This window comes from Salvelinus sp. IW2-2015, linkage group LG15 (genome assembly GCF_002910315.2).
Source record: "Salvelinus sp. IW2-2015 linkage group LG15, ASM291031v2, whole genome shotgun sequence".
Classification (NCBI taxonomy): Eukaryota; Metazoa; Chordata; class Actinopteri; order Salmoniformes; family Salmonidae; genus Salvelinus; species Salvelinus sp. IW2-2015.
The window spans coordinates 11,290,119-11,312,759 of NC_036855.1; the positions used below are offsets into that span (position 1 = coordinate 11,290,119).

General features: G+C 41.6%; 1 protein-coding gene and 1 long non-coding RNA gene across 4 annotated transcripts; one reads left to right on the forward strand and one right to left on the reverse strand.

Annotated features, from left to right (window-relative positions):
• Positions 1–10,009: 10,009 nt before the first annotated feature.
• On the reverse strand, positions 10,010–11,158 carry LOC139028881 (uncharacterized). Of its 2 annotated transcripts, XR_011481098.1 has the most exons (4): positions 11,082–11,158; positions 10,930–10,991; positions 10,287–10,848; positions 10,010–10,189 (listed from the first exon to the last, which is right to left on the reverse strand). It is a non-coding gene; the product is annotated as an uncharacterized lncRNA (long non-coding RNA). The 2 variants fall into 2 exon arrangements; XR_011481097.1 differs by having other exon boundaries at positions 10,930–11,130.
• A 1,025-nt stretch (positions 11,159–12,183) lies between these two features.
• rfk (riboflavin kinase) lies at positions 12,184–21,160 on the forward strand. 2 transcript variants are annotated; one of them, XM_024001400.2, is made up of 4 exons: positions 12,184–12,640; positions 17,596–17,747; positions 18,658–18,766; positions 20,444–21,160. In XM_024001400.2, exons 1-4 carry the CDS (start codon positions 12,559–12,561, stop codon positions 20,593–20,595), a joined length of 495 nt encoding a protein of 164 aa, XP_023857168.1. In that variant the 5' UTR covers positions 12,184–12,558; the 3' UTR covers positions 20,596–21,160. The 2 variants fall into 2 exon arrangements, with proteins under 2 accessions (XP_023857168.1, XP_023857169.1); XM_024001401.2 differs by having other exon boundaries at positions 18,658–18,760.
• Positions 21,161–22,641: the final 1,481 nt, after the last annotated feature.

Consider the following 22,641-nt stretch of genomic DNA (forward strand, 5'->3'; position numbering starts at 1 on the left):
TGTTTACAATGTTTGTGTTCTGGTATTGCAGTGTGTTTGTGTCTCATCATTGTGTTTGTCTGGTTAGAGGGTATGTTATTTTGTCTATTCGTTCCTGAGCCTTCCTTTTTATTTATTTATGCCAGGCAGTTTTTACCGCACTCCCCTTGCAAATAATATCTGTCTAATTATGGCCTGCAGTCACAGCGCTCTCAATGCTTTTCTGATGAGACTGGAGATGGATTAGCAGGTGCAGGGCGGCCATCCAGGGACTAAGATTAAAGAGTGGGCCCTCCCCCTAATGTCGGAATCCATAACCAAATATCGAGGGTAGCTACTACTGCTTGACAGTACTGTCACGAGAGATTACATGAAGCCTGCACCAGGAAACACCAGCTCATTATCCATCTTTGAAAAGACAAAAGCAAGTGTTGGTGGAATTTCGTAAGCATCCATGGTTCTTTAGAGATTTGATATGTCCAATGGTTCTAACTTTTTAGTTTTTGTATAATGTTTCCATGTTGCTCACTGGACTCATCCTGTCGTTGTTTGGGACATATCCCTCCCTTTGAGTTGGTTTGTGCAAAAAGATCAATGGTAGGTAAGTAAGCAAAAAAACAATGCATTGATAGATTCTAGCCCCAAATCTCTTACCATGTTGTTGGGTGAATCAAGCACATGGGCAGAATATCCAAATTACATTTGTGCGTATGTTGTGTGACAAACTTTTACCTCTTCCACCTCCTCCCCTTACCACCCCTTACCCCCATCCAGTCTGTCTCCCAAAGTTCCACAGAGTTGTGYRYGGAGCGGATGGTGTCAGCTCGCTCCTTGCCACTCCATTTGCWGTAGCTGTACTGCTGTGATCACAGACAGACGTATAAATCAAACCTAGCTTGATGGATTCATCAGGGCRMCGAAACGATCGCCTCAGAAGAGYGCCGGAGCTCTCTGAGCATCGTGTTTYTSACAGAAAGGGTATGCAAAGAGCCTAAATSGATGAAYGGTTGATTAATTCTTTGCCWGAGATGTTGTCGACAGCAGGAAATGTGTTTTTGCTTTGACTGTGTTTGCATGGGAATTTGCGCGCGGGTGTGAGTTATGGAGCACCAGTTTATACCTAAGGCTATTATTCTGCATAATGACGGCAGGTTGGAGGAGACACTAAAGACTCACTACCTGTGGAGCAAACACAACTAGGGGGAGGGGGGAAAGAAGGGGAGGGGAGAGAGCGAGAGAGAGAGAGAGGGGGGAAGGGAGAGAGAGAGGAAGGAGAAAGGAGGGAGAGAGAGGAGGAGAGAGAGAGGGGAGGGAGAGTGAAAAAAGGAAGAGTGAGAAGGGGGATAAATAGAATAGAGCATAGATAGAGGGAAGCATAGAGACAGGCAGACTGAGATTAATAGAGGAAGGGAGCGAGTAAAACATGAAGCAACAAAGTATCGAGAGAGAAAGAAAGGCATCAGCTGTGTATGGCTTTACCTCCCATGTTCATCTCATTAATCTAGTTATATTGACCAAAATGTATATTATTTCCAGTCATTTATTATGAAACTGATGTGTACGTTCCTCGGCCTACACATCACGGACAAACTGAAATGGTCCACCCACACAGACAGAGTGGTGAAAAAGGCGCAACAGCGCATCTTCAACCTCAGGAGGCTGAAGAAATTTGGCTTGTCACCTAAAATACTCACAAACTTTTACAGAAGAACAATCGAGAGCATCCTGTTGGGCTGTATCACCGCCTTGTACGGCAACTGCATAGCCCTCAACTGCAAGGCTCTCCAGAGGGTAGTGTGGTCTGCACAACGCATCACCGGGGCAAACTACCTGCCCTCCAGGACACCTACAGCACCCAATGTCACAGGAAGGCCAAAAAGATCATCAAGGACAACAACCACCCGAGCCACTGCCTGTTCACCCCGCTATCATTCAGAAGGTGATGTCAGTACAGGTGCATCAAAGCAGGGACCGAGAGACTGATAAACAGCTTCTATCTCAAGGCCATAAGACTGTTAATCAGCCATCACTAACATAGAGAGGCTGCTGACAACATACAGACTCAAATCTCTGGCCACTTTAATAAATGGACTTAATAAAGGTATCACTAGTCACTTTAAATAATGCCACTTTAATAATGTTTACATATCCTACATTACTCATACTGTATTCTATACCATCTACTGCATCTTGCCTATGCCAAGCATTTCGCTACACTGACATTAACATCTGCTAACCATGTGTATGTGACCAATAAAATGTTATTTGATTTGGGATACCTAGTCAGTTGTACAACTGAATGCATTCAACTGAAATGTATCTTCCGCATTTAACCCAACCCCTCTGAATCAGAGACGTGTGGGGGGCTGCCATAATCGACATCCACGTCTTCGGCGCCCAGGGAACAGTGGGTTAACTGACTTGCTCAGGGGCACAACGACAAATTTTACCTTGTCAGCTCAGGGATTCGAGCCAGCAACCTTTACAGTATTCCAGTACATTTGTAAAGACTTACATAGATTTATATCTTATTCCAGTGCATTTGTATAGACTTACATTGTTAGATTCTCTACATGAGAGATACAAAACCATGGAGTGGCTTAAGGAGAGGAACGTGACAGGCTCAGTTTAAATGGGTGGAATGACTGGGGAGGGGGGAGTGGATCTTCGTGGAGGAAAAACTCTTTAGAAATAACTCCGACGTAGATAGTGTTTTAAAGTTTAGAAGATGGGTTCTGTGCTTTTAGGCAATGTGAAAGAGAGGCCATGGTTGGTATCATGAGGTTAGTAAATAAAATTGTAGCTAATGATTTGGGGATGTTGGGGGGGTGAGGATGGGGGGGATGTGGCTTGTAATTTACTCGCATTACAAACAAATGGCAGACAGACTGTGGCTCTGTGTGTCATCTGATTTGCGCTTTACTTTCTCTGTGTTTTCCAGTTTGTGTGTGCGTGCGTGGGGGGGTCAAGGTTTGTGCACATCACTGTTTGTATAATTGTATTCATGAGTCGACATATTATATACATCGTGTGAATATGTGTGTTTTTAACAAGGCTTCGGAGGCCTCATAGCACTCATCAGGATATCGCTGGTGAAAAATGACTGTGTCGCCGGGGTGACAGTTGTGTGTGAGCAGATTGATGGGGCTCTCCCTGACAGCAGCCATATTGTGCAGGAGGAGAGTTGAGAGAGAAGCCGTGCGGCCCTCATCCACGTAGGTTAATATGAACTCAGCCTAGGCAACAACATGCTCTACAACATCCATCCATCCCTTATCCCTTCTACTGGACCTTCACACACCACACAGACACGGATCACACAACTCACAATGCACTCCGCATACACACGCACACATACTCAGGTGTGTCGTACGCACCTACACAGACATAGCACATGGCATATAGCCTGGAATGGTGTATAACAAGGTTGCAGAGATGCAAAGAGACAGGAGTGATTGAAAATTCCCGAGACATAGTATGTCAACTTCTTATAGATATCCACTGTTGCCTCTGCACATGTGCAATAGCTATTCACTTCCTATACTTCGTTACAATAGCTCATAAACTGCTTCCTGTCCCAGGACACATTATACCAGTCTTAATGCCAGAATTTTCCTTCATTGATCTGGAAACACCAGGGGAGGAGACTGAGAGAAGTTTCTTTACCCATATCTTTCATGCAATTACAATGTACTTGTACACACAGTACTTATTTAAACAAGATTTGTTAATTTTCTAAGTCTATTCATTTCATGTTATCTTTTTGTTTATATTTGATATAAAGTTGTGTTTTAATGCGTTGACAATTTCCCTGTATTATTCTAAGTTATAATGACATATAGGTTTCTTTAAAAAATGAAGGGTGTTATTTAAAAGCATACAAGTATGTTAACTTGTGGGCCATTGAAAAAACAAACAACCATCATACAACAAACGTAGTGATTCATTTCGCTATTTGTTTTAAAATGTAACACTTACACACTTTTTTCATGAACATTGTCTTGCAAATTAGGGATGCCACAGCATCATTGTTAATCATTGAAGAGAGAAATAACCTAGATGGGAAAAAACAAGCTCCCTTGACAAACAAATCCATTAATTAATGCAACTTTCTCTCCATCAATCAATGGAGCTGTCAGAGAATTACCATAATCTTGGAATGTTGGATGTGTTAAGAGCAAACAGTTAATTTCCAAACGATAAATCATCAAATGTCTCTTTACCCCTCTCTGTGCCGACAGCGTCGTCTCTCATCAAAATAGACAAAGACATTCTTTAAAAACACTTTTGACTCGATACAAACAACTTGACCGGGGACCAAAAAGGTTTTATATCAGTTTAAGTGGAGTTTTTTAAGTGGCACAAAAAGGTTGAGATAAAGAATTTATGAATATTAAAGGGATAGCTCACCCAAATTACACATTTCTTTCCTTACACTGTAAGCAGTGTATGAACAAGGTGAACCTCAATACATGCTTTGGTTTAGTTTCAATGGCACTATTTCCAAATACTAACGTTTTAGCATTTGTGGCACAAATCCCATGGAAGTCATGGTACCTACAGTACCAGTCAAAGGTTTGGACACACCTATTAATTTCAGGGTTTTTCTTTATATTTACGATTTTGTACGTTGTAGACTAATAGTGAAGACATCAAACGTATGAAATAACACATGGAATCAGGTAGTAACCAAAAAAGTGTTAAACAAATAAAAATATATATTTAGATTTTAGATTTTTCAAAGTAGCCACTCTTTGCCTTGATGACAGCTTTGCACACTCTTGGCATTCTCTCAACCAGCTTCATGAGGTAGTCACCTGGAACGCCTGGAACGCATTTCAATTAACAGGTGTGCCGTGTAATAAAAGTTAATTTGTGGAATTTCTTTCCTCAATGCGTTTGAGCCAATCAGTTGTGTTGTGACAAGCTAGGGGTGGTATATAGAAGATAACCCTATTTGGTAAAAGACCATGTCCATATTATGGCAAGAACAGCACAAATAAACAGAGAGAAACGACAGTCCATCATTACTTTAAGACATGAAGTCTTTACTTTAAGTCAGTCAATCTGGAAAATGTCAAGAACAAGGAAAGGAAGACCCAGAGTTACCTCTGCTGCAGAGGATAAGTTCCTTAGAGTTAACTGCATCTCAGATTGCAACCCAAATAAATGCTTCACAGAGTTCAAGTAACAAACACATCTCAACATCAACTGTTCATAGGAGACTATCAGGCCTTCGTGGTCAAATTGCTGCAAAGAAACCACTACTAAAGGACACCCATAAGAAGAAGAGACTTGCTTGGGCCAAGAAACACGAGCAATGGACATTAGACCAGTGGAAATCTGTCCTTTGGTCTGATGAGTCCAAATTTGATATTTTTGGTTCCAACCGTTGTCTTTGTGAGACGCAGAGTAGGTGGTTCCCACCGTGAAGCATGGAGATGGGGGTGTGGGGGTGCTTTGCTGGCACTGTCTGTGATTTATTTGGAATTCAAGGCACACTACCACAGCATTCTGCAGTGATACGCCATCCCATCTGGTTTGCGCTTAGTGGGACTATCATTTGATTTTCAACAGGACAATGACCCAACACACCTCCAGGCTATTTGACCAAGGAGAGTGTTTGAGTGCTGCATCAGATTACCTGTCCTCCACAATCATCCGACCTCAACCCAATTGAGATGGTTTGGGATGAGTTGGACCGCAGAGTGAAGGAAAAGCAGCCAACAAGTGCTCAGCATATGTGGGAACTCCTTCAAGACTGTTGGAAAAGCATTCCAGGTAAAGCTGGTTGAGAGAATGCCAGGGAATGTGCAAAGCTGTCATCAAGGTAAAGGGTGACTACTTTGAAGACTGTAAAATATATGTTGATTTGTTTAACACTTTTTTTGTTACAACATGATTCCATATGTGTTATTTCATAGTTTTGATGTCTTCACTATTATCCTACAATGTAGAAAATAGTCAAATAAAGAAAAACCTTTGAATGAGTAGGTGTGTCCAAACTTTTGACTGGTTCTGTATGTTTAACATCACAGCATAGTTGAAAGATATGGCGTGTAGAAATCCAAAGAGGGTGGCCAACAGAGATAGGTGGGGTGGGCTGAGGTTTGGGATGTGGAACTCGAGTCAAGTGGGAGTGGAGTTGCTGGGCGAGGCATAGAATGACGGTCAAAGATAAAAGTCAAAAATAAAGTCAAAATAAACAAAACAAAAAATTATGTTTGAATGACACTGAGGGCAACGCTGTTACATCCAATGCCTGTTTGCCTGAGGCTGATGCCGCACAGGTGCTTGTACGCGTGTACATGTAACAGTGTTGCTTCGTCCCTCTCCTTACCCCAACCTGGGCTCGAACCAGGGACCCTCTGAATACAACTGCATCCCACGAAGAATCATTACCTATCGCTCCACAAAAGCCGTGGCACTCGCAGAGCAAGGGAAACGACTACTTCAAGGTCTCAGAGCGAGTGACGTGACTGATTGAAACGCTATTAGCGCACACCCCGCTAACCATTTCACACCGGTTACACTCACCCCCTTTGCCCGCCTCCTTTTCCACAGCAACTAGTGATCCGGGTCAACAGCATCAATGTAACAGTGTTTCTTCTGTCCATCTCTTCACCCCAACCTGGGGTCGAACCAAGGGAAACAACTACTTCAAGGTCTCAGAGCGAGTGACGTCACTGATTGAAACCCTATTAGCGCGCACCCCACTAACTAGCAAGCCATTTTGCACCAGTTACATACACATGCATATACACACCCTCGCATTCAAAAGCACACGTGCACACACACACACACAGACACACACGTCTCCCCCAGTTTTATCATTGGAACGTGATACAAAACGATGCAACGGTGTGCTTTAAGACCATGTGGATGCCTCCGAGAGGTTGGGTAGGCTGTTTGGAGTGTTTAACCGACTGGATTAAAAAAATATACAAATAATGACCCCCCCACTTCTAAAACCAAAATTGCACCCCTGCTCAAACGTACACAGTTGGCCTTGCTGTTTTGATATTTGTTGTCCTGTGAGGGGATCTTGGCAGATTGGTGGCCTGGCGGTTGGGAGCTTGGGCCAGTGACCGATAGGTCGCTGGTTCGGGTCCCTGTTTCGACTTGTTGGGAGATTTGTCGACGTGCCCTTGGGCAGGACGTTGACCCTGGATGCTTCTGTGGGTCACTCTTGGAGGGAGTCTGTTAGATGACTGAATGTAATGTAAATGTTGAGCGGCTTTACTGTAGGTAGATTGTATGTTTTAAATATGAATTAAAAAACTAAAAAGAACGGACGACTACTCTTCTGTTTCAGCAGTCACGCTACCCTGTCTGCGTCACACCAAACGAAGAGCATCAAACTCCCCCCGACCTTCCAAATCTGTTCCATTTCTTTTATGCCTACTGCGTTTTTAGCAGTATGGCATTAGTGAAAACCTTGCTTCTACATCTGCATTGCTTGCCGTTTGGGTTTTTAGGCTGTGTTTCTGTATAGCACTTTGACATCGGCTGATGTAAAAAGGGCTTTATAACTCAATTTGATTGATTCTAAGGGCAGACCTGGTTGTAGCTAGATACTGTATGTTTGAGTCACGTCGAGGACAATTGTAGCATTTTAGCTAACCCTTTTCTTAACCTAATTATCTTAACCTACCACGTTAATTCTCCTCACCTGCTACTAAAAATAACATTTACTAGTAAAAACCCACAGACCTGGGGCCTGTTGCACAAAACTAGGATAAGGGATTAAGCCAGGATATCTTGGTGATCCTGGCTCAATTGATCCGTAATCCGGTTGCACTAAAGATGGATAGGGGGCAGGAGGATATGTTATGGTATAAATTACCATGGAGATTTATTCTGTGGAGCTAGCCTGCTCCAGACCAGGCTAAATTCCAGGATCTATTTAATCTCATCCCTAATGTCAGTCAGCAGTCACCACAAATGGAAACCAATAGTTATTTCACTGCTCACTATACATTGTTATCACATATAACTAGACCCACTGTTATTATTTAAACGTTTGTGATCATTAATTTCAATGATTTTGGATAAAAAATGATTTTTAGATGATGTTGCTATTATTAGATAATTTACAGTTTCCCATAGACTATAAGGCTATATATAAAATGATAGAATATTAGGGCCACAGAGGGGAAAAAAACACAAGTCATAATATTGTAACCAGTTGTTTTAAAGGAGGACAGTTGTTAAAATGACAGATGTGGGGCATTTCGTGAAATTGTACTTCAGTATGGTTTCATAAACAAAGACATGCTGATGTGCCAGAATATTAAGTATCACATTGTCATAAGTATCAAAACTGTAAAAACAATATGTAGCTTTTCTGCAGAAAGAACCAGCCTCATAAATTTATGACTTTATCCTTTTTCTTCAGTGTGGCCCTAGTACTCTGTCATATAAACAATACACATTCATATGAATATAAAAACACAATGTGTAACATTATGTTCCTTTATTGAATAAGGACAAAACAAAGCAGGTAAACCATCAGCTCCTTTCGAAACTGAAGTCACAGTGACTCTACAAGATGGAAAGCAGAATCCAAGCATATTATACAAAATGATACATACACATTCAAAGGTCTGTATATAACCACCTGCATGTCTGCACTAAAATAAATGCAGGACAAATCCATACACATCAACTGAACAGACAAATTAATGGATGCAGTGGCCTCCCTGCAGCTTGTATTACACACAGTATACGCACAAACATCATGAGGCCAAATTCGTCAAAAACGAACCCAAAAAAAACCAAATTCCTCTGCCACCGCAGGACATATTTAACCAAAATTGAAAGCACACATACTAACTAAAAAATTCAACACATATTGGTCCTCAGCAGCCGACCACTGTCGTCATCAGGGAAGATTGCCGGATTGTCCCAGTCCATGGCTGGTGGCACTCTGGGGGCCCTCTCCTTCCTCAGGCAGGCCACATTGTGGAGGACAGCACAAGCCACAGTAATATCACATGCCTAACAGGGCTGACCCTTAATTTGTGAGGCAGTGAAAGCGTGCCTTCAGGAGGCCAAAGGTCATTTCAACTCTGGCCCTGGTCCTGGCATGGGCATGGTTGTAGGCCTGCTGTGGCTTCCTGGGGGTCTGTGAAAGGTGTCAGGAGAAAAGGCTGGCAGCCATACCCGTCTCCCAGCAACACCCAAGAGAATTCACCTGTCAACACAAAATCTCATCATTACTACTCAACACAGTGATTCTTGACACAGCCATGATGGTTATAAATAGGGGTTGTGTGGCTTACCTTGTGATAGGCACTGATAGATTTCAGAGGCGCGAAAGATTCTGGAGTCATGGACTGAGCCAGGCCATTTTGCCACAACATTGCTGATCACACAGTCAGCATTGCAGACATCTGAAATCATAAGATGAGGAATATTACACCAATCAATGCATCACTGGCAATGCAGAGTGTTCGTCAATGGACATATCAAAAAGTTATGTTCACCTGAACATTAATGCTGTGAAAGGATTTCCTATTCACAAAATCGGCTTCATGGGCACCTGAGGGGGCTTTCATCCTTATGTGTGTGCAGTCCACCTGCACCAATGACATTGGGGAAACCTGTCACACAAGTAATGAGTAATCCTACTATGTGTTACAGTTGTCCTGTATTTGTAGATCCTCTTACCTGCATCCTATAGAGCTCCTCTTTGAGTCACAGAGTCTTCTGTGGCCAGGGAAGGAGATGAAGACATCTGCTAATGCTTTGATAGCAGACACACACTCCTTATTGTGCGGCAAATTGTGGCCTTGTTCAGCTGTTCTGCATCCCACTGATACAGGAAGGCTCCACTAGCAAAAAAGCGAAGGCCACAACCCATTTGCTCACATCGTGCATGGCTCCGTGCAGTGCGGTGCTTAATCCTGGGACCCAGTAGTCTGCATAGATACCTGATGCATCTGCAGAAACCTGTATCTTTCATATAGATGGTCATCAGGGAAGGCCAGTGGGTCAACCGGTCCTGAAGACCCTTTCTCGCCTGAAGGCTCTCCTCAGCACAAGTGCTTCTTCATCCACCACATCGCGCACGAATGGGCATGCCATTGTCAGAGCAGAAAGGAACACACAATTTTGGGCCTTCATATAGGCTAGTGGCCACACCTGGTGCTGGGGGGTGGGCAAAAGAGGGCGATGCCTTATAACGATGACTTGGTTGTACTGATTGCTGGGAAAATAAAAAAAACTTAGAAAGATGCCACCGTCCTGTGTGCTCACAATAAGAGCTCATATGTCATGGCTCACTTGACTTTACGAGAATATACCTAATTTTATTTTTGAGCTGTGTCATCTTCTTGGAGCTGGGGAGGAAAGAAAAATAATGATTAATACATTTGTGTTACAGTTAGCATACAGTGTACATTGAAGGCATATCTCACCTCCTCTCAAGTTTTTTTATTTCAAGGTCCAGTTTCCTAATTGTCCTCTTTTTTATTTCGGATCCCAGTTTCCATCTTTTTCTTCTTGTACTGAATGTCTATGTCTGCCAGTTCTATTTGGCGCCGGAGGTGGTTGCCATACAACTTTCTGATAGCTTGTGAGCTCTGTGAACACAATACAATTAGCGCAGCTGGAATTTGGCAGGATGTGGTGTCCTTTTATTAATACGCACTATGTTGCCAGGCTGGTTTTCCCACTGTATAGCATCTGGGTCTGTAAAAGAAATTAGATTTTTTGATTTTGATGAGGACTCCTCACCATTGTAGAGTAAATAGTACTTTCACAGTCTTAACATGATACCTCATGCCTTCTGGAATCCAGAGAGATGGTCTCCTCCTCATCATCGTCTCCATCATGTGCTGTTGCTGCTGCACTGGGGCCTTCACCCTATCACATTTAATCGGATTCATATTGAAGCTAGTAGACAAGACATGCCAGGCCTACAGTATGCCTTTGTGGAGTACTCACTGGATCAGCATCGTCTGGTGCTTGTGCTGGTGGCTCTAACAGGAACACAGTGCTGCCAGACACTGCAAGGCAATAGGTAAACCAAAGTCAGACAGTCCAAATTGATTCAATATGAATGTGGTTGTATCCCATGTAGAGATGGAAGGACATACCTTGAATGAAGCGGGTGGCATCTTGGGAGGAACCTATGCTCGTCTCTTTCCCCCAGGGATCCCCTCTAAGACGGGCTCTGCTTTATTTAGTCCAAGGCCATGTCCTCTGCTGGGTAAGGTCAGCTTTGGTGACCCACCACCCGTGCCTTGTCTGTGGGTATTCTTTTTCACTGCTAAAACAGTACAGCACAATGTGTGAGCAGGCACCTTCTGGGTACAATATATGCTTGTGCTTTGTTAAATATTAGTCAGGGACCATACCATTCTGCAGAATGTTCTTGTATTTGATTTACCTGCTGCATGTCGTTTTGGCCCGTTCATGTTTAATCTACACACACACCAAACACACACACACACACAAACACACATTTAATGGAGTCAACTGCAAAAAATTACTTGGTATTTTTGTCTTGTTTTCAGTAAAAATATCAAAAAATTTATCATAGCTTTTATACAGTGTGATGGAGTTACTTTACACAATTTCACTCATATCTGCAGTGCATTTCAATTAAAAATTTAACGTTTCATAATTACAGTACAACTGCATTTTTGGAGATGTGAATTAAATATTTGAATTGTAATTGTGATGTTTCAGCGGAGCGTTGAGTGTGTAATTGTGCACTACTTACGCATTCAGGCGGTCTGCAATACTTTGCCACGCTTTTTCTCTTTGCTTTATCACTGTGGCGGTGTTGCCTTTCTTCTTATTATATTTTTAGCCTCCTCGTATGCCTCCATGAGGATTTGTGCTTCCGACGGGGAAAAGTACGCGGCTCTAGTTGCCATGGTAAATCAGTTAATCTGTGATCTGTGGCGGGGTCTATTTGAGTGAGCCGTGAGCGCGCACCTATCCAGGATTGGTTTCACCTGGCTTAATGAATCCGTGTCTGCTCATCCTGGCTTGGTCTTTGTGCAACCAATTAAGCCTGGACGCACATGTTTTGGCTTCATTGAGCTCAGCTGAGTCATTTATCCCGGATGTCTTAATTCTACTTTTGTGCAACAGGCCCCTGCTCTGAGAACAGTCTTGGTTTCCATGTCCACACTCCAGTCCAGTTGGTGGCGGTAATGCACCTTAAAGTTGCCAACCGCCATATAAAATCCCCAGAAGAAGAATCGGCCACAATCACATTCACAACTTCAAATATGCTAGCTAGGTACTTGGCCAAAGCGCAACGGGAGGAAAGATAAGTATATCAAGCTAACTTAGCATAGCTGTTCTGTCATTTTCGGCGTTCAGCATTAAAGGGCGAACTGTGGTCCTTGCGCTGAGTAGGAATCATCTCTGTTGCTAGTTATCAGTGGTTAGCTAGCTAGCTAGCTAGCTGTCTTTCGAGGTCATTCTCGGCAGTGCGTATTGTTAGCTAACGATACAGAAATATTTTTTTGAGACACTGTATAGGCTTGACTAGGTAGACCGCAAACCTTTTATCTAACTAACGCTAAACTGAAAGCCGTCCCCAGTTGGAAAGGAGACATGAATTGTCTTCCGTATTTCTCCCGGGGGGAAGTCGTTCGAGGATTCGGACGAGGAAGCAAAGAACTAGGGATTCCCACAGGTAACGACGTAACGTCCACATTAACAAGGATAGCTATCACCCAAGATGTTTGTCTTAACGGTATGCTTCGATGGCATGTCGTTAGTTAACAAAATGTTTTGTTTATGATTGTGTGTTAACGTTAAGCGTCACCGGCATAGCGTTAACACTGTTTTGATAGCTAACTGCTTACCTACTGCTGTTAGCAACATACGCGTTAGCCAACATTGGTTTGCGTTGTATCACGTACTATTTAACGTTAGTACTTTTAGCTAGGTATCTAGCTAATTTAGTATTTTAGCTCCCTTTGATTTGACTGAAGTAGGATTCCCAAACGTAGTTAACGTTTGCTAGACAGCCAGGCTAACGTTAGCAGTCTGCAATGTCTGTCGCAAGCTACCGGTTACATAACTAGTTAGCTAATGTTAGTTAGCCTGCCATTCTTACCACACTGCTCGCAACGCGATAAATGTACACATACATGTTATTCAATCATTGCAACCACACTGCTCGTGTGCGTGGCCAGTCGCTAAAATATAAAAAAGTTATGTGTGAAGCTTAACGCGGTGCAAGTCCGGCCTCTCCGATCTCCTCATTGGTTTTTAGGAGCATATACCCACGTGCCATCTCCTCATTAGTGTTTAGGCGCATATACATGGGTGATAGAAAGATGAACTGACATCCACACTCCAGTCGGTTGTAGTAATACGCTGTATAAAGTCCAAATACGTTTTTAAAAAGATACCTGAGGAAGGAGGAGAGATGACGAGAAACTAATTCGTTTTACCGTTTTATCTGTGGATTAATTGTCGGAGTAGAGGACCTTGTACATTTCAGGTAACAACTCAATGTTTATATCCCAGGACAAATTAGCTAGCGATAGCAAATAAATTGCCATAAATGTTTAATGCTTTTCGACCTGTCCCCAAATTAATGTAGTTGGTTCAGTTTGTTTTGATATTTCAACCTGCGTGTCCTGATAGCTAGTGTGGGTGAACAAAATCAATGTGCGTGCAATGGCCCGGTTTGGTCAGCATGTTAGTTCATTGACTGTATATAAACCAGAAAAACATTGAGTGGGATGTCTCGCTGAAACAATGAAACCCAAGTCCATGCCCGAGTTACCTACCTAGCTAAGTTATAACGTTGTTGTTTTACTAGCTAGTGGTGGACTTGCCCGAAAGATATTTGACATGTTATATGTACAACTCACATTTGCTAGCTAACGTTATTTACTGTAGCCACAAACGCTAACTACTGAAGCTGTGTTGATTGACCCATAGTTACACCAAATATTTTTTTTAACTAAACCAAGATGAACCGCAGCCCGTCGTTTCAGATGGAAACAAATTAGTCTAATTAGCTAATTTGTCCTGGGATATAAACATTGGGTTGTTATTTTACCTAAAATGCACAAGGTTCTCTACTCTGACAATTAATCCACAGATAAAATGGTAAACCAAATTTGTCTCATCTCCTAACTTTACGCTTCTTTTTCTTCTTTGGACTTTTATATGGCGTTTGGCAACCAACTTTATAACATTACTACAACCGACTGGAGTGTGGACCTCAGTTCATCTTTCAATCATCCACGTGGGTATATGCTCCTAAAAACCAATGAGGAGATTTGAGAGGCAGGTCTTGCAGCGCGTTGAGCTTCACAAGTAGGACGCTCGTGAGCCGTGTGGGTGCAATGATTGAATAACACGTGTAAATGTATTTTGCCACACGAGCCGTGTGGACCACATGTTATGGAACGCCAACTGTGTGAAGTGCGTGTGTGCTATAACTCAATATGCCTTTGCACTCCTAAACAATGCCTTTAAAAAAAATTTTTTAGCACCGGGTAAAGTCTACAAACCTTATTCCACTCCGTTATACCACAGATGGAACAATGAGAGATATATGTCACCGGATGTATAAATGTGAAGCATTCAGTTGGCTTTTCCACTCAGTACCAAATATGGTAGTTAGCAGAAGCCTAGTGGCCAGCAGTGGGAGAAGATGGAACGAGATAATTTACTCAAAGATGAAACATCTCATTACAGTTTTCTGTTCCCAAAACTACAATCTGTTACGGACAGAGTGAACTAAGTCGACAGGAGCGTTAAAAACAAAATACACAGAATATAAATTGACAAATAAATTAACAAAAACTTGTTTCTCACAAGTGTAGCATAGATTGAGTTCTGCAAGTCACATGTCCACTCCGACAATGAGAACGGTAAATGACCGTAATAATGATATAGTCAATGCATTAACATGAATTACCATAACCAAACATTACAGATGAGAAATAATGGGAATTAATGGTAAATGTAGTCTACCACTGGTGATGTATGTAATGGTTAATTGATAGACACAGCTAACAATGCACACAATGAGATACCAACGAAATGGCGGGAGACAACGCATTTTAGTTAGAGACGTGCCTTGTGCATCTGAGTCACAATCCCCATATTCTTGGACCGTGGTATCCCCCGGCCTCCTCAATGGATTAATCCACTGAGACGGGCACAAATCAGACTGGTGTCTCGTGTGCCATGAAAATAATCTATTTGTGACTGCGCAACCTAAAAAGATTTACTGTTTTCAATATAGACCCCTTTAGGCATACAGTATTCCATACAAGGCACCCAGACCTTATGAAAGTTGCATAGTTTACCCTTAATCTTGTAATAAATCAAATCTAGTGATGCATAATTTGACATTTCTGCCATCCATTGTAGTATTGTGGGAGGATAACCAACCTTCCAATTAATGGCAACGCATTTCTTAGCCGCTATAAATGCTAGGTTACACAGTATCTTCTGATAAGTCTCCAGTATCAACATTTCCAATCAAACAAAAACATGGAGAAGGGAGAATCTAGACATGCAGAGATAAAATAACATACTCTTTGCCAGAATTCAGCCAGCCTTCACAAGATCATAACATGCAAATATATGTCCCCTATGTTCACCACCTCCGGCAGAGGAATTATATTTCTGAGTGCATGATATTCAGTTTCACTGGCATATAGTACTGTGTGTTCTATGGATGGTCTTAAACTGCAGTAATTTACAGTTGAAGTCAGAAGTTTACATACACCTTAGCCAAATATATTTAAACTCAGTTTTTCACAATTCCTGACATTTAATCCTAGTCCTTTGCTGTTGTTCTGGGATTGATTTGCACTTTTCGCACCAAAGTACGTTTAACTCTAGGAGACAGAACGTGTGTCCTTCCTGAGCGGTATAACAGCTGCGTGGTCCCATGGTGTTTATACTTGCGTACTATTGTTTGTACAGATAAACGTGGTACCTTCAGGCATTTGGAAATTGCTCCCAAGGATGAACCAGACTTGTGGAGGTCTATACATTTTTTTCGGAGGTCTTGGCTGATTTCTTTTGATTTCCCCATGATGTCAAGCAAAGAGGCACTGAGTTTGAAGGTAGGNAACGTGGTACCTTCAGGCATTTGGAAATTGCTCCCAAGGATGAACCAGACTTGTGGAGGTCTACAATTTTTATTTTCTGAGGTCTTGGCTGATTTGTTTTGATTTTCCCATGATGTCAAGCAAAGAGGCACTGAGTTTGAAGGTAGGCCTTGAAATACATCCACAAGTACACCTCCAATTGACTCAGGCTAATTAACATCCTTTATCAGAAGCTTCTAAAGCCATGACATAATTTTCTGGAATTTCCCAAGCTGTTTAAAGGCACAGTCAACTTAGTGTATGTAAATTCTGACACACTGGAATTGTGAAACAGTGAATTATAGGTGAAATAATCTGTCTGTAAACAATTGTTGAAAATATTACTTGTGTCATGCACAAAGTAGACATCCTAACCAACTTGCCAAAACTATAGTTTGTTAACAAGAAATTTGTGGAGTTGTTGAAAAACAAGTTTTAATGACTCCACCTAAATGTATGTAAACTTCCGACTTCAACTGTCTGTCTGAGATTATATGAACATGACTGGGCATTCAAACATATCTGTATCCATTCATCATCAGTGTCTTCCAGGTCTTTCTCACATTTTTGTTTGACATGTTTTGTGTAATCTGGAAAAGCCTCTCAACCCTTGATACAGTTTGGCAAATCAACTTTAGAGGTTTGTCAGACTGCCTTAAAATAGTTTCAATCTGTGATGCTTCTGGCTTGTCCAGTGTTTGCTGCACAGAGAGAATAAAGTATTGTATATGCAAAAGTTCACCTCAACGCTGTCAGACTTGTCTTCCCTGGTTGCCTGACTCTGCTGAGACCCCTGTCACCATCTGATCCTGCTCAGATGAGACATGACAAAGAATTACCTTGGTGTACATTTATACATTATAGAATCGATGGTTCAATAATTGGAATTACCATTAAATTACCACAACTTTCACTGGGGACAAAAAATGCAATTTCAGAATGTGTGGGGTGGGGGGGGTCATGTCCCCAGTGAAAGTTGCGCCTATGGTCAAAACTCTGTTGCATCAGTAGGCCCACACAGATGGGGAAAGCCTTCAAACGGAAATCACAAATAATCATTTTGCATATTGGCCAACATTTTTCAGGTATTAGAATATAAGCAACCTCTTCCCTCAAAGTCTGTTTTCTGGGCTCTTTTTGGCTACTGATGGTAGGCTAACCCGTTTCTCTTGTGTGTGACCTTAGCCAGTACAGCTGTTTGGTTTTGGCTGAACACATTACTTTGTTTTCAATGTCATTCATGGAAGCCTAAAGGGATTCTGCTTCCAACATGAAAGATGATAAAAGCGTCCTTACTAGGTCGGGCAGAAATGCATTTGATGGAATGCGACTACTTGGTCAATAAGAATACTGTCAAGTTAAGACTATTGCCGGTGAAGTCAACCTTACCCTTTTCAGACAAACATGGAAATACCTTTGTTGTCCTTTTTATTGAGTGGGTTAGTGATCAAATGGACACTCACTGCAGACACATCGGATTGATTGACTTAAATGTCCATTTAATGTCTCTTCTGATCAGCCAACTTCCCAGACTCAGTGGTGGAGCACCTCCCTGGCGACATCAGCACAGGGATCTACTATGGCTGGGCATGTGTGGGCAGCGGAGACATTCACAAGATGGTGATGAGCATCGGCTGGAACCCCTACTACAAAAACACCAAGAAATCCATGGCAAGTCCAGCTCGCCCACCCATATAGTCTATATAAAAGTATTTAAGCTTATATACACTGGGTATACCAAACATTAGGAACACCTTCCTAATATTGAGTTTCACCCCCTTTTGCCCTCAGAACAGCCTCAATTAGTTTTGGCATGGACTCTACAAAGTGTTGGACGCTATTCAGATTGTCATACTACCTTATACGGTATTATCCCGGTATGATGTCATACTACCTTATATGGTATTATCCTGGTATACGTTATACCCATCTCCACACACATTGCCATAGGGTCATCACTAGTTAACACAGCCACAAAGTCAAAATTGGCTTGCATTTTAGACGTCATTTAAGGTTAGGGTTTAGACATAGGGTTAACAGTGTGGTGTTAGTTAGGTTTAAAATACATTTTCAAGAGATATTGTAGAAATGAGTGGGGTTTAGCCATAATTATGACTGTGGCTTTGTTAACTAGTGATGACCCTGCCATAGACATTTTAGCGGAAGTAGTGCCGTGACTATGGCTTGTCAAAGACCTATGTCAATACATAGGTTTGTGGACATTGACATAAGATGACACTCACTGCGTTGGGGAATAAAAAGTAGCTTTGTCTTTCAACCAGTGCACACATTGATTGCAGGTATTTGTTTTAAAAAGTGCAAACATTGACATTTATTATCATACCTCCGTTATTTCAAAATGATTGTATACCTGCCCAACCCAAGTGTAAACATGCTTATTTGACTTGTATTGTTAGTGTGTTTTGTGGTGGATATGAAGACTGTGATTTCTGAAGAGAATCAGACTTGGTGGTAGTGTTGACTGCTTTGTTTTCCTTAGTATGTATGTTTATTGGGACTTGTAGTGGTCACGTGCTGATGGTTATTGATTCAGATGTTTATTGATTGATGTGTATTGCAGGAGACTCATGTGATACACACGTTTAAAGAAGATTTCTATGGACAGATCCTCAGTGTAGTCATGGTGGGCTACATCCGTCCAGAGAGGAGCTATGACTCGCTTGGTAAGAGTGAGTACTGGTGTACGTGTGTGAGATACAGTACCAGTCAAAAGTTTGGACACACCACCTCATTCAAGGGTTTTTCTTTATTTTTACTGTTTTCTACATTGTAGAATAATAGTGGAGACATCAAATCTATGAAATAACACATTAAATCATGTAGTAACCAAAAATGTGTTATTTGAGATTCTTCAAGGTAGCCACCCTTTGCCTTGATGACAGCTTTGCACACTCTTGGCATTCTCTCAACCAGCTTCATGAGGTAGTCACCTGGAACGCATTTCAATTAAACAGGTGTGCCGTCTAAAAGTTCATTTGAGGAATTTCTTTCCTTAATGTGTTTGAGCCAATCAGTTGTGGTAGGGTTGGTATACCCCTATTTGGTAAAAGACCAAGTCCATATTATGGCAAGAACTGCTCAAATAAGCAAAGAGAAACGATAGTCCATCGTTACTTTAAGATGGTCAGTCAATGCGGAAAATTTCAAGAACTTTGAAAGTTTCTTCAAGTGCAGTTGCAACAACCATCAAGCACTGACTTGCCTAGTTAAGTAAAGGTTAAATAAAAGCACTATGATGAAAGTGGCTCTCATGAGGACCGCCACAGGAAAGGAAGACCCAGAGTTAACTCTAATGAACTTATCCTCTGCGGCAGAGGTACCAACCTCAAATTGCAGCCCAAATAAATGCTTCACAGAGTTCAAGTAACAGACATCTCAACATCAACTATTCAGAGGAGACTGCGTGAATCAGGCCTTCATGGTCAAATTGCTGCAAAGAAACCACTACTAAAAGGACACAAATAAGAAGAAAAGACTGCTTGGGCCAAGAAACAAGAGCAATTGAAATCTGTCCTTTCATTTGATGAGACCAAATTTTAGATTTTTGGTTCCAACCGCAGTGTCTTTGTGAGACACAGAGTAGGTAAATGGATGATCTCTGCGTGTGTGATTCCCACCGTGAAGCATGGAGGTGTGGGGGTGCTTTGCTGGTGACACCATCAGTGATTTATTTAGAATTCAAGGCACACTTAACCAGCATGGCTACCACAGCATTCTGTAGCGATATCCCATCTGGTTTGTGCTTAGTGGGACTATCGTTTGTTTTTCAACAGGACAATAACCCAACACACCTCCAGGCTGTGTAAGTGCTATTTGACCAAGGAGAGTGTTGGAGTACTGCATCAGATGACCTGGCCTCTACAATCACCCGACCTCAACCCAATTGAGATGGTTTGGGATGAGTTCGACCGCAGAGTGAAGAAAATGTAGCCAACAAGAGCTCAGCATATGTGGGAAGTCCTTCAAGACTGTTGGAAAAGCATTCCAGGTGCTCATGAAGCTGGTTGAGAGAATGCCAAGAGTGTGCAAAGCTGTCATCAATGCAAAGGGTGGCTACTTTTAAGAATCTCAAATATAAAATATATTTTGATTTGTTTAACACTTTTTTTGGTTACTACATGACTTCATATGTGTTATTTCATAGTTTTGATGTCTTCACTATTATTTTACAATGTAGAAAATAGTCAAAATAAAGAAAAACCCTTGAATGAGTAGGTGTCCAAACTTTTGGCTGGTACTGTATAAATCTATATCACACACACACACTTTCCCCCATCCTTGTACACACACTGCAATCCTCAGAGACCTAAGGCAACACATTCTCACACCTGTCTCTGTTTTTGCAGACGCCCTCATAGCAGCAATCAACAATGACATTGAGGAGGCCAAGAGAAACCTGGAGCTCCCTGAACACCTCAAACTCAAAGAGGACAACTTCTTTAGAGCCACCGCCAGCACGTCCATGACAACATCCAACAAGATCATGAACGGCCACTGACCTCTGAGCACATCACACAACCCTGTCTGTTGTTCGACAGCTAATGGGCTCTCCTGTATGTTATCCTCTGCTCTGTCTTTCTCTCTGTAATCACTACCACACCAATGGCCAATATGCCACTTATTCAGTCCTCTGTAGAGATTTTGTTTTGAGGATCAAATCTTCGTATCTGACCTGAAGCTACATTTAGACCATGGTCGTGTTCATTAGGGCACAATACCAAAAACCGTTATAAAAGTTTTCCAATGGAGAACGAGTTTCTTTGTCGGACAAGTTTGGTCCCTAATGAACACGACCAAGTTAATGCAAGATAATGTGCAACTCCAGGAAGTGAATGTGATCTTTGTGTGTTGAGGGGGAACAAATTGTGTCTCGTCACAAGCCCTGTACCATCAAACCACTGCTAATAGAAATGAATGGTCGTTTTGTATTGGAGTTTAGTCTCAGCTTTGCCGTCAAAGTTTATTCATCCTTTTCATATTCAGATGTATTAAAAATGTCTGCCTTGAAGCAGAGAAGTCCTCAATTGCATGTAATCTAGGCTAAATAATTGCATTATACACTTCGCTGAATTCATGTGCTTTATTTTATTTGATGTACAGTATGGCTAGTTTTTATAATATATTACTGTTTTCGTAGACAAATCTGTGAATGAGAGTATCTATTCCCTGTCCCTACCCCCTCAGATTTTGAGCTACGTGGTTGGAGAAAATGTCAATGCAGCTTCAGCTTTCTGCTGTCCTTCATTTGTATAGTTCCTCATTGGTCAAATCCAGCATTTTACCTCCCCAGAAATGAGGGACATTTTATTTAAGTTTTGTGAGGTAGAAAATAACCAAATGACCCCACTTAAGTGTCTGAAAGTTTCAACAATGTAGTTTTTACTGGCTTAACCATGTTTGGACCCTAATTCCACTGAGATGAGCAATGATATGGTACAAGAGGAGTAAGTCCAGGCCTCTGATTCTCTACCGATAGATGCGGTGGGCATGTTTTTTTTTGTCGTTTTCTCAGATGACAGAGTGTCGAGGAACATACATATGTAGTGCTTTATAGCGCCTGTAAATAGCCTAGTTCAAAATGAGTTGTGAGTTCATGTGATTTGAGATGTACTGTATTTAAGAGTCTCTAATATTGGCAGAGGAAAAAAATATGGCTATTCATAATATATTACTGTTTTCGTAGACCGAATCTGGAAATAAGAGACTATATTCCTCTCAAAAAGATATCCTGGCCTTTTTATTGCAGCTGACCTTAAATTCCTCTTCATCCATACCATGCAGAAAATGTACTGTATGTAGTAAGCAGTTGATGGATGCATATGTAAATCGATACAATGTCATATTGAACGCTATGCAAATGACTGAGGTAAGCATCTAGTCGCTAGCACCTAAAAGTCCTTAGGGAAGGTTTCTGGTTAGAATAGTGACTCAGAGCACCAGTTGTAGAAGAGGGGACTAATTATTTTGTGCCCCGGACCTATACGCCTGATTGGTTGGCAGTACTGTGCCTTAATACCATAGAGGGACACATTCACACACATTGTCACAGCCCAACATATACATACATTTTCTCACAAACAAACACAGCAGAATCTTTGCTAATTGAAACCCAGGGCACCCCATTGTCTGTGACTAATCTGACTCCCTATCATCAGTTTGTTGTGTACAAGCACCAGGGAAGAGGATTGGTAAAACATGGCTGCTACTACATGTATTATCTTAGCATCCAATCATATAAAGATATTATAAGCAGTTATTCCATTAAACCAGTATACTTTTATCTTGTAACGCTAGCTACCACCATACTACTGTAGTAAAACATACAGTAAGCAAACACAACTCAAGAAGGGACATTTTGTTTGTCTCTGTTTTTCCCAGCTCCAGTTTTCAGTCTGTAATGGCATTACTCTGAAGGCCAAGGTCTGGTTAATGAGGTCAGTGTACTCTGTGGTAATTGTATAAACAATACAAACCTCCCCAGACTACGAAGCAGCTCGTTTTGTAGCTTGTGTTTTGATTGTTGTGCCCTTTATATACATACTGG

Excerpts from the sequence above, each read along its gene's own strand:
- rfk (XM_024001400.2), top strand. The coding sequence starts at position 12,559 with ATGAATTGTCTTCCGTATTTCTCCCGGGGGGAAGTCGTTCGAGGATTC. Across the intron at positions 12,641-17,595 it reads AGAACTAGGGATTCCCACAG|CCAACTTCCCAGACTCAGTG; the intron begins GTAACGACGTAA and ends TCTTCTGATCAG. Across the intron at positions 18,767-20,443 it reads CTATGACTCGCTTGGTAAGA|ACGCCCTCATAGCAGCAATC; the intron begins GTGAGTACTGGT and ends CTGTTTTTGCAG.